Here is a 12,443-nt window from a genome sequence, read left to right as displayed (position 1 = left end):
AACCTGTATAGGTGTGCCCTAGAATTCCTTACGTGGGACAACCTGAAGCCTAGATGAAGTGTATACACCTGAGGATGGGTTCGAGCTATAGCACACTATATCTGCAAGGTTTAATTTATGCGAGCTTGTGTAATACCCTATAGATTTTCTGATTTCTGTTGCGCTAGGCAAGACTCGAGGGATCGCTACATATGGCCGGAACGATATTAAAGGCGGTAAAATCGTGTAACACAGAATTTGCACTACCTGGTTCGTGTTCGGAGACAAATTCTGTAGAGCTTATTTCGCCATGCGACCGATATCCACTTGAACTTGTATATCAACCTAGCAACCGGTGCTCAAGTTTGCCTGTGTTCTTCGTTTTGAATCCAGTCAAGTAGCACTTTGTCCCATCTCTGTTGCGTTGTGATGCTGTCTCAAAATTCATACCCGAGAAATAATAAATGAGATTTGACTTACCCTCGAGAAAGGGCCTCCTTGGGAACTGATATGACGCGTTCTGAATCCATCCATTTTCAATTCAGGCTCCGAGCAAGATTGCGATATAGCGACGTCATTTATCAATCTATGGAGTGCCGTCGATCGGCGGGCGAGCATGTTCAATTCTTGTGATGACTTCTGCTTCATAGCTTAAGGGACCGTGATGACTCGCGGAAACCCGAAAGGACAATCATTCACGCGATGCGTAGGCGCACGACTGCGACCAAAAGCTAAACACAAATCCACCAACTTTCATGCCTGTAAGACGGGCTACATTCTGATTGCCAACGATTTATGTTTCCAGACGTAAACCACCGCCACCACCCGCTTAATGCATGAAGCTATCCCCCGGCTCAGCGAAGTTCATAAAATGGACGCACAATTGACATCAACCGCTGAATACCAAGTTTTGATTTACTGGTAACGACCTTTCTCTAGTCTTGCTTGATTGAGCTCATTTTCTTCCTGTGTTGGGTGAAAATGCGAGCTCGGGGGACTTATCCCGACGGAATCCGGCAAAGACCACGAACATAACCATCGGTGCATCGAGTCAGCTACCATTTCTATCTTGTGCGTAGTCCATACGGTAGCTGCGAAGGAGATACAGGGTTGTTGTGATCAGTGAATTAGTGAGGCCTAGAATTTGATACGTAAGAATGTCAGCTATCAAAAACCAGACTAGTAAATCAAGAGCATGGGTTACCTTATCCCAAAGCCCCAAGCGTCCGAATTCATATTGCCTGTTTCAGCCAGTTTGCGACGAATGGTGCTATGTTTGAGCCTTTTGGTGATTAAGATCTTCATATGACGGAAGTGTTCTGTGGTGGAATCGAAATGGCAGCGTCACTGGTCTTCAACCCTTCCAGGCAGTCTACTCGAAAGACTGATTCTGATAACGCTTTCCGAAAGGATCAGGGAGAATTAAGAAGCCGACTACATACACTCACTTGACAATCATCCATTCGACTATGTCCTCTTCAATTCAGGCCTTGTGGCAGGCGGCCAATGGCTATCTGCCAGCCATAATGTGGTTGACATTGCTTTTTGCAAAATGCTAAGCAGGCATTCAAACCAATGTGATCCTTTCAGTATCTATGAAAACGGCTACATTGGCGAAGTTTTCACCAAACTCAAAATCCACAGTCGTCCCTTTCGTGAGGTACACGAATTCACCTTTTTGAAGAGTGAACGTTTCGCCTCCTTGAACGGCGAGTTTGATCCATCCCGCGGTGACATAAAAGAACTCGTCGCATGGGTACGTCAGTGTGGCAGTCCCAGTCTCTTTTGCTGCCCCTGCAACAACTTTGCCATCTTCTGAACGGTAAAGAATTGATTTGCTTCCTGCGTATTCGGGAAAAGCCTCCCAAGGAAATGATTCCCACTTTCCGTATGGGACTTGTTTTGGATCTCCGGAGCCATTCGAGTTAGGAATCGATCGAGGCATTGTGATGGTACGAGTGTAACCTTGTTTGCGAGAACAGCTTCTAACCGTTGCGTGATACAGCTAAACCTGTAGCTTGGGAAAGTTCGTGGTGAGGGCGGCCAAGCAGTGTTGCTCAACGTACTTATTAGAAAAAATTGGTGTGGACCACTTGCAACGCCTAGCAAGGACCCTGGAATTGTATTGCTGTTTTTGGACACTTTGCGACTTACCTACAAATATGATAAACGGGAATATTGACGTCCAGGCTTCCAGTGCCATCTCACATGGTTCACCATAATCTGAATTCTGAGATGTTTGTTGTGCATAGCTCCTCTAAAAATTATTTCCCTGCATCCCCGTATCCAGTAAGTGCGGCTCTCATTCTGAACGTGTAATCTAATACTTAGTGTCGCAAAGACGAAATGAAGAGATTTGGCCAAGTTCCCCTTAGGTCGACAGCACGCGAAAATTGAAAACCGAAGAGAACTAACCAATCTAGCTACCTCTCGGTACATAGGCTATCTCACCGCTGCCACTTTCAAGCTTCTTTATTTGATACTTTCAAGGTAGACGATGATGTAAGCCTACACCACTCAGCAGCAAAAAGTGTGGTGCGCAATCCGCTAATTGTCACTTACCTAATGTAGGAATATCGCGAGGCTAGTGGGTAGATGCCCGCCCGATACGCTATCGATGCATTAGCGAACTCGGCCGTCACGGTCTAGCTTCGAGCACGATTGAACTGTACGAAGTTTTTCTCATTGCTTGGGATCCCGCGGTCAGATCGTGATGATGTTTTCGCTATTCAACATTGATCACCAACGCGGACAGGTAGTCCTCCTCAACATAGGTCGGTCAGGGTTCGGTCAGAGCCGATTGTGGCCAGCCATCTCCTAGTTCCAAGATGTTAACATGAGTAATTTGACTAAGATATTCAAAATTAAGCCACCAGTCGGTTGTGTATGGTCATTGACAATAGCTAATTACTATCTGTTAAGAAGTAGAAAGAAAGGCAGTCAGTGGTAACCGAGTGATACGCAAACCAAGTATCCATTCGATACCGCCGTAAAGCGATAATATGACAGTTTTATTGTTAAGAGACGGCTCACGCAGAGTATTATGATCAGTTGTTTGTTCATGTAGTCGCGTAGTGTATAGTTAACAGAAAAGATTCGTATAGCTACTGGTGACCTTATGATCTTAGCACTCGAGTTAAATGCAGTATGCTACTACTGAAGTGCGCAAGAAAAACATCATCTTATCAATCGACAGCATATAAAGTCAAATATCTGATGCCTCACGCTATGGGAGAGCTGGACTCTTGGTTCGAGCTCATGACACAGGCTGTGGCAAAAGTCGAATGGCCCCTGACTAGCTATAGCTAAAGTTGTTCATCATGAGATGGTAAGGGCATGCATGTAGTAGCTTTTGTGCAAAGCCCTTTTTCCCACAAATAAACCCTCATCAGTCTACAATCCACGCTCTTGGCGAAACACTCGTCAACATCAGTATCTTATAGCATCCTCATGTGTGTTGCTATGGAATTTGACTTCCAGCCGATGGCCATTTGGTCCGGCTAGGTACGAATCCTGTAGCTCCATATCACCATGGTCGTGAATGGTTGTGGTGTAGTTTGTGTACACGCCGGCAGCGAGAAATTTCATAGCTAGACCCTGTCAGTGGTAGTACGGGGACATTCGTAGACCATATTGGACGTACAGTAATATGCGAAATTGCTGCCAATACACATTCTACCACCACTACTAAACGGCCAGAACCATTTCTTCATCACAGTCAGCTGTTCCGGAGAAGCGTCCAACCATCTCTCCGGCTTCCATTGATGCGGATCTGGAAAGATTTCTGGCGTCCTGTGAAGTGCGTAGGCATATGACTGTACGATCGTCCCTTTGGGAATGTTCTCGAAACTACCTAGCGTACAAGGTCTGGGCACTACTCGAGGCTGGCCACCCGGAACAGATGGGTAAAGTCGCATGGTTTCCACGATAACGGCATGTAGAATTGGCAGTGCGTCGACCACCTTTGATGAAGGGAGGTCTTCGATCTCGTACTTTTTCCCCTGTTCGAATTTCAGTTGTGGTTCCAACGTCAGTAGCTCTTCTCGTAAACGTTTCTGCCAGATAGGATTTCGGCACATTTCATAAAAAAAGTAAGTCTCGGTGTTACCGCTTGTTTCAAACGCGGCAGAATTATGAGCGAACATATCACTCGCGACCTCCATACGTTGCGGATATGCACCAGGTTTCGAGTCAACCTCACTCATGGACTTGAGGGCTTGCTCGAAGACCACTGGCTGATCCGCTTCGGCCAGCGTCTCATGCCTGGCCAGAAGTTGCTGAGCTCTATCGCACTTGTCCAGATTCCAATCTTCAATAGCCTTGAAGTGGGTATCCACCCATCTTGGGATTAGATAGATACCAACCGTGCGTAATACTCGGGCAAGATCTGGAAAGTAATATTGCCAGAATGTATAAGGCCCGGGGCTAAAGAAACCGTCGAAGTACATTTTCCTTTCAGCCAGATCCTCAATAAGGTTGCTGCCTAGACTTCGACCGAATTGCCACTGGACGAAAGTATCCATGGAATATGCATAGTTCAAACCCAGCACTTCGATAGCCTTGTTCGCTGCAGAAGCTCGATGCAGTTGCGGGAGGTACCGTCCCAGTAAGACATCCCGCGTCGCTGCTCTGGGATTTTGCGAACCAAGAATAAATGATTTAGAGAAGGTGTTGGAAATGATTTTCTTCCGTGCTGAGTGTGCCTCATTAGTCTCAAATGTGAAAATGTTTTCCGTTCTAAAATCGTTTGTCGTTTAGTGTCTCGAACTTCTCGACTAGAAAGGGTCACCGTAGACCTACCCGTAAATTGCGAACCCTCTGAAGTAAAATACTGGTTTTGGAAAACCTCCTTGGTAGATTGTTTTCAGCCCCTTCTCGAAACAATTGATACTGAGGACATTGGGAGCAAGCCTGACGACTGGCCCTTTCTTCATGTGCAGCTTGTACACCGTCCTATTCTCTTGATGCGACCATCTCATCCACAACAACCACGCGGAGGAGAAACTGCTTGACCAATGTGCGGTGGGAATTCGTGCCAATGGTGAAAGAACCACAGGTAAGAGGAAAAACTTGTAAACAGCGAATAATAGAGCAACAAAGAATCCTAGGGTAGTAACTTGAGAAGTCATTGTGCACTTGGGCTCACACCTCGCGAATCGGATGAGAAAGTTGAGGAGGGTGAGAAGTTGTGGGACGATTTGTATGATCTGATGCACAATCTTGACGAGCTCTACCCAATCTGATCACCGACTGACACTGATCAATATGAAGAAAAGATGGTCGTTCAGGTGCCGAAAGGTCATAAACTTTTTCCGTTGTCTTTGAAGGTTGCAAGGCGACTGCTATCGCGATTCGTACTTTCTGGGTAAGTGGGTATATGGAGTACGGATCTTCTTCCTACACGAATAAACCTGACTAAAAAATTTAAACAATACGTGGACGTATTCGCACAGCTGATGCCAATTTTACGCTATGGAAGGGGTGCAATCCCGGGGAAGATTCGGGCTCGGATAACTGACGGGCGATAGCACTCACGTATCCGAGAAGCGTGGGCGAATCATGCAATTCACGCGACCGAAAGCCCGCACTTTTAGCTTCGCGCCGCACGGTTAGCTGCGAACCTCGATGCTCGCATTCTTGGCCAAGATAGGCAACTTACTCACTCCAAGGCCTGCTTCGATACACTTTCTGCTAATCTGCTCCGGTTTCCGAGAGACGGAATTACACGGACCTCCGTTGATAAGCGGTGATGGTGGGTATCTGTATAGTTGGCAGGGATTGCTGACGAATTCATTGGATAATTAGTCTGAGACAGTATAGTGTTGTAGGATTTCATACTGGCAGCCCAGGATCTCGCACGAGTCGATATTACATTGTGCCATGTGTCTTAGTAAGCTGTGACAATATGCTCAGTAAATGATCTTGGGATGGCCGTGAGTACACAGGTTTATTGAGTAACTCAAATCGCATGTGTGAGTAGGCCAAGCCGGCGCCATAGATTAGGAGGCGTGGGCAAGCGGATGTGGAAGACAGTGGCAAGGACGTTTCCAAATCTCATAAGTGGTGTTTGAAGAAATATTCCATAATTTGCTCTGTCTGGTGCGGACACTCATGCTGCGAGCAGAGCACAAGATATGCGGAATAGGTCTCGCATTCTGAACGGATGTAGAAGGTCGCTTTATTTAGAGTCATGGTCTCGTCAAACACCCCCAGTCTCCTACACGCGAGATTCATTTTCAAGCTATTTGTCATTCTTGATTCTCTTTCCAAGAGAGAACACCTGCAACCACACTGTGGAGCTGTCGCAGTACACACCAAGCCCTTACAGATGGCAGCAAGCTACCTGCCAGAACTGTTGTTCTCATTTCGAGCTCTGCAGGTCTCGAGGACCTTGATCATACTGGCGCCGATACTTGACTTCCTTCCCTCCGATGCATCACCTGTAGCAGTTACGCGTTCGTGACATCTACGTCACAGCAAAGTGTTGTGCACTCTTTAACGTGCGAGGTCGGGATTTGTACCCTTATGATGACTGCTGAGTTGAAAGCACTTCTCGAGGCACCATCAGGGCCATCGTCCCTGCACCCCTGGGGATATTTTTTCAATGATCAATTGGTAATATGCAATCCAGGAGAGACAATAGTCTAATCCTGTGTAAGTTCCATGGTAGGTAGTGAAAGCGCATATTTGCTCTCGGATAGGGACCCTTTTGAAATGGAGCTGTTATATCGGCAAAGCTTGGAGACTGTGATACCCCATGAATCACACATCCATCCAACTTCTGCGGCTTGAGAAGAACATTATGAACTAGATCACAGTAATCATCAGCAGCAGCGAGTCACGGGACCAGTTCTGGGTTATTGTCCAATCGTGGACGTTTCCATATGTAGAACCCTCACTGTCCCGATATGAGAAACCACCAAAGACTGACTGAAATTATCACAGAGTTTCCCAGCGTGCCTGATGAATCAGTTGCATTAGCATGTGCTTGTTGCTGGGCTACTTGTCACCAACCTGTACCTCCAACAATGTAGTCCTCCGCACCGCATTCTGGTCATTCCAAGAAGTGTAAGATTGACCGTCTGGTACGCAACAGATTTCGTGAGAACCTAGCGACGTCGTCCAAATGATACCTGGGGCACATTGGAAGCAGAGTGATAGAGTAGAGAATCAGCTTTGGTAGACAGAGTTTTACATTGTGGCTTTCTCGGCGTAGGTTCTACTAGTGCCGTGTGTTTCGTGAGATCCAGCAGGGCTTGCGAGTCCTGTTGTGTCAACTGAGGGGAACAGGCACCAGGAATAGTCAGATTGATCTTGGATATCCCTTATTCATATTGTCTCTTATCGGCAGGAAATTGGCAAACCTAGCTTACAGACCAGTCGACATTCATCACGAATGGTACATTGACGCGGTCCTCAGCAGAACCCGAGGAGAAGGCAGTCAACTTACTAGTAGCGTCATGGCTCAATATATTGGTAGTGATCTTGGTCTAAAGAGTCAGTGTCTCTTATCGCTGGTTCATCGCAACGTAAGGTCCAGTGTCCTCCTACGGTCGTCAAAGCACGGTCCACCCACTGGTGCACCAAATCATGCAGTAGGTGAAATGCGTGTGGAGTCGTTGTCCGGCTACCGTACACTTTGCACACTATCGGCGGCTTACATGCAGGAGACGATCCGACAGTCACTATAATGGGAGAACTGTCTAGGCAGCAGCTCGTGTGTTTCAGTGTTTCGAGTCTGGCGCATTTTTGCCAGTCTGGGAAGACTGTGTCACCCTATAGAATCACGAAAACTGAACGTGACCACCATCTAGAGTATTTACGTGAGCTTCGCTGATGCACAGCTTGTACGTTCTCTAGGCTGTCCACCACAAGCGAATTGGTCGTTAGTAAAAGTCGTATTGTTGATTCAGTGACGTAAGTGGCAAAAGATACAACGACGGAATGCCTCGCGAGCTCGGGTGATCACTAGATCTGGAACTTTTGCAGGCTTCCACCGCAAACACGAACTCCACAGCACCATAATATATTGGCTTGCAGACTGCTGTTGCCCCTCTCATAAATTCATACTGCCATCCCATTGAAGATTCAGACGAATCTGCCGCTACATATACTTTCATCATCGCACGAGCCGTGTATCTCTTGCGAATACAGAACAGGGCGATTGTATCGTCGACGAGGAAGACCACCAAAAGTTTTGGTCTGCGTCATCAGTAATGGAGCACAATGGTCATGGAAAGATGCAAGTTGCACAGGTCAGTTGTCTCGGCGGAAGAAATCGAGTATCAGCTGATGGAAGGGTACTCAGATATATACTTATCCCATCAAGTCCTTGCAAGGTGTATCAGCACAATCTCTCTGGGCAAGTCCTACGGGATTCCAGTACGATCGGCATTTCATGCTATGGGATGTTGAAAAGGCTACTACAATGCACATCGGCAATGTCTCATCAATGTGTCTGTTCACCACCGCTTTGGTGCCTTCCACAAGCCCCAACACGATTCAGGTCACTTATCGTCTAGATCATACCTTCAACTCTCCTACTACAAAGGTAGCTAGCAGCATACTAGATGTGCCCCTATGTCCAGATACTACGAAACTCAACGAATTCCATGTTAAGATGCATCTCAGCCCCTGCCAAGCTTACGATATGGGAGAAAATTCCAACGAGTGGTTCAGCAGGAGGTTTGGTCTCAAGGTAAAGTTGCTATACATTGGTAACAATAGGCGTAAGGTCCTAGGTAACGTAGGGCCGGTTCTAACTAGGGAGGAGCACAATGGGAAGACTCTCATTGTTGGCGTGTCAAGCTTTATTCTGTGCTTGACGTTGTTTGCAGTTACCGCCGGTTCACCCTGGGCCCTAATTTACTCATGTGGGCTTGCGCCTCCTTGCTACTGGATAATTCAAAAATTATCGAGAAAGGCAAGCACCAGCAGGGATTCAGAAATCAATATCAACCAAGGACTCACATTTGCAGATCTCGCTCCATACCTCGTCATCAGTAAACTTAGCTGGGATAACGTGCAAAAGAGACTCTCGGATGGGGAGGTCATGGACATTACAAAGTTCCGATCCAATATTATCATCGAAGGGGCTGACGAGGCGTTCGAGGAGGATTTTTGGGCTGAGCTGAGTGTTGGTCGTAAAATCAGATGTCTGCTTACGCAGAACTGTGCACGGTGTGCAAGTCTCAACGTCGATTATACTACCGGCAAACCAGGGACAGGTGACGGAGGCAGAGTATTGAAGTTGCTCAGCCGTGATCGACGGGTTGATCCGGGCACCAAATGGAGCCCTATCTTCGGTCGATATGGGTTTGTCGCGCCTCTGGATATGGATGCCTGGTGCGGTCACAATGGTGCTCTCATAACAGTTGGTGACGAGGTCAAAATTGTGCGTCGTAACGATACACGAACTACTATGAGTAAGTGTCACCTTCGTGGATTTGCGAGCAAAACTCTATCGTTTTCCGACACAACGATGTCTCTCAGACTCTCATTCTAACAGAGGGACAGATTATCCAAAAGGTTAGCAAACAAGGTTCGTTGGAGAGGTTGAGTGGCACGTTTGCTCGGGTAGGATTGGCTTGGTAACTGAGGATTTTCTAGGATCTCAATGCCGTTTCTGGTGATTAACGGGGGCTATCCTTGACGACATTGGGTCTTCTTTCCCCTGATGTGATCATTAGACGCATCTGATTTCTGCCATTAGCAGCTTAAGGCATAACTCGACCAAAGTCGAGTTCTGTTCGAAGCTCCAACTGGCCGCACCACCCGGCTATGTACACTGAAGTAGCGGAAAGAAACTACGCAGTCTCAAAAGTCTAGAGTTCGACCACTGCCCTCATCTGCATGTGGACGAGATCCTGGTTGTCACTGGAATAACTTGAGGACTGGTCATTATGGTATGGAATTCTGTAGGATCGTCTGCCGCACAGCTTCACCGATGCTGACATCGTGACGGTACTATGCAAGACTCGCAAACACCGCCACCAAGTCTTCAATCGGCAAGCAGACTCAAGCGTCAAAAAGTGCAAGTTCCACCTCATAGATAGCTACAGCCGCATTCTAACACATTGGTATGGACTAAAATCATGAAACATGCTCCCACACTCCTTGACGCCCTGTTATTTGAAAAGTCGCTTCCTCACCCCATAGTCAGCCGCCAGCCTTTTCGGAGCATGAGCGATACATATGACTCGTATCTTCCTTTCTTACGAATGTTCCAGTGCTCTCGAAGCTACTGTATTAGTACATTGGTTGACCAATGTACTAATGATGGAGTTTAAGGCTTTGAATCGGGTTAGAACTTCCTCTCATTCCTCTATGTCATCTTCAGTGACCTCAGATTCAATCGTAAGAAGCGTTATCGGCTGCATATTAAAGTTACCTGACTCGAATAAGGTGTATATCAGTGCTTTCAACCCGCCTAGGTCAACCCGGTGGATCATATATTCTTTACCGTTGTATTCACCAAGTTCTAGGCCGTCGTATGCTAGCACGTCGAAGATACAATGAAGCAGTATCAGGCCATGAGTCCGAAGAGCCTCTTAGACCATGGTCAAATCGAAGCCAGCTGTGGGCGGCTGCCAACCCAGCAAGTCTTCTTCCAAGCTCTCTTTCAGCTCAATATGACATAACGAAGATGCATACTGAATGTTACAACGTAGCGAATGACACACGCCAATCTGCCCACCTATTTCCTCTACCAAACACAATATTCCTCCACAACCCAACATGCATCAGAAAAACGACAAAAGACAGATTATCCTATCGTCCAAGCCATCGCAAACAGTCCAGATCTAAGCGCTCGAGCCGCTGGTACTATCTATTCCATCGATCACCAGAAGCTCAGTCGCCCTAAGCGCGGTATCAAATCACGATGTGATATTTCTGATATAGAGGAATCAGTTATCTTCTAACATATTCTCAACTTAACCGCCAAAGGATTCCCTCCTCGAGCGTCTATGGTGGGAGATATGGCGAACCGACATCTCGCGGAACGCGACGCGCCACGTGTCGGGCCCTGTTGGGCCATTAACTTTGTCAAACGCCGCGCAAAGCTCGATACACATTTCCAACGGAAATACGACCATCAGCGGGCCCAGTGTGAAGAAGCTTCTCGTAGGCGGTGCTGATGATCTATAGGATTGACGCGATCCAAGGCGATGATTCAAAAAAGTGTAAAATAGGATAGCTGAGCGGGTTATTGTCCGGAGTGAGGAACATCATCTGACAAGTCTTCTCCACCCAATGTTGGAGAAGCCCTCTATCAATATGGCTCCCAAAAGTGCCTAAGTCGTCATGTACTCGTGGGATAAGGATTCCTGGCATTTCAAAATGCCACTTCTGTAACCGAGATTCGGAGCTGCATGTTACGCTACTACGTTGCAGTGCAAACAAATGGGAAATCTTTCATCACATTTGACGTGGCGCCGTCGGCACTCTCGGCAGCCCGTTGTACTTTTGGTGTGGTGATTATTGCTTGTGGTTTCCATCAAAGCGTGTGCCTTGTGGCCCGGGACGGTGAGGCTCCTCGAGGGGCAAGATCGCTCTGTAGCTAGCTTGCATGGTTGCACGTAAAAGGCCAAAGTGAGGTGGGTTCATTCGATAAGTCAGCTGAGAAGATCACCGTGGCACCTGGTATGGTGCAGACAAGGGACTTCGAGGTTGTGCGGGTAAACAGTCTGTTGCTGGAACGAATCTTACCTACGCTCTCGCTCGTACATGCCAAACCGGCTTGATGTGTGGTGAGAAGGACAAGCCTAACTGACAAGAATATCTGGCACAGGTTGGCATAAGGCTAGGATGTTGCAATGTGCCAAGACTACGCACAAAGTCGTGGTATTGGGACGGAGATGGTCGACAACGCATCAAGTTGAACTGCGGGTTAGCAGGCGCATTGCATGTATTTTCAAAGACAAGATAAGCAGCGGGGCCAGAGAAATAGGCTTTGAAGTGCCGAGGCTGTTGGCCTTGACCTCGATAAGAAATATTGGGGATGTGACGTTCTATCCGGAGTTGAGTGGCGAATGCTTGGTGAGTCCACCCCAAAAATTGCCCTGTTCGGACAGCAAGCGAAGGTTTATATTAGCAGGTTGTGGTTTGGTGTAGACTAAGAATGCAGGGCAGGTGTTGATCCATCCATCAACCACTCACTTTCGCTTGGATCCAGGTAGCTCAGAAAAGACCACGAGCAACACATGTGGGCAGGGTATGACTGCTGACCTACTGCAAAGCCACAGTCTTCTGGCCGTGTGGTCTAGGGGCAGCTAATTACCATTTGTCAGACTTCTTGGCATTATGAAACTTCAGAAGAAAACGAATGCCAATCACGAGCTATGCTATCGCTAGGAGGAAGTGCGTTTGCTCCAATCCCCGCCTACGCGGCAGAAAGGCTCGATCGTGGCTTCCGCTGCGACAGTAGACAGTAGCGCTATGTGTGGCATTGACGCCTTAGTTTC

At 47.3% G+C, this 12,443-nt stretch overlaps 1 protein-coding gene across 1 annotated transcript; it reads right to left on the bottom strand.

The window, feature by feature from the left end:
- Positions 1–3,408: 3,408 nt before the first annotated feature.
- Positions 3,409–4,502, bottom strand: LTR84_005780 (uncharacterized protein; the record flags this gene model as incomplete). The annotated part of the gene is made up of 2 exons (XM_064849345.1): positions 3,409–3,569; positions 3,623–4,502. 2 exons carry the CDS (start codon positions 4,500–4,502, stop codon positions 3,409–3,411), a joined length of 1,041 nt encoding a protein of 346 aa, XP_064704048.1.
- Between the last annotated feature and the right edge of the window lie 7,941 nt (positions 4,503–12,443).

Source organism: Exophiala bonariae (assembly GCF_035927105.1).
Source record: "Exophiala bonariae strain CCFEE 5792 chromosome Unknown scaffold_21, whole genome shotgun sequence".
In the NCBI taxonomy this organism is placed as follows: domain Eukaryota; kingdom Fungi; phylum Ascomycota; class Eurotiomycetes; order Chaetothyriales; family Herpotrichiellaceae; genus Exophiala; species Exophiala bonariae.
This window is presented reverse-complemented; position numbering and strand designations above follow the sequence as displayed.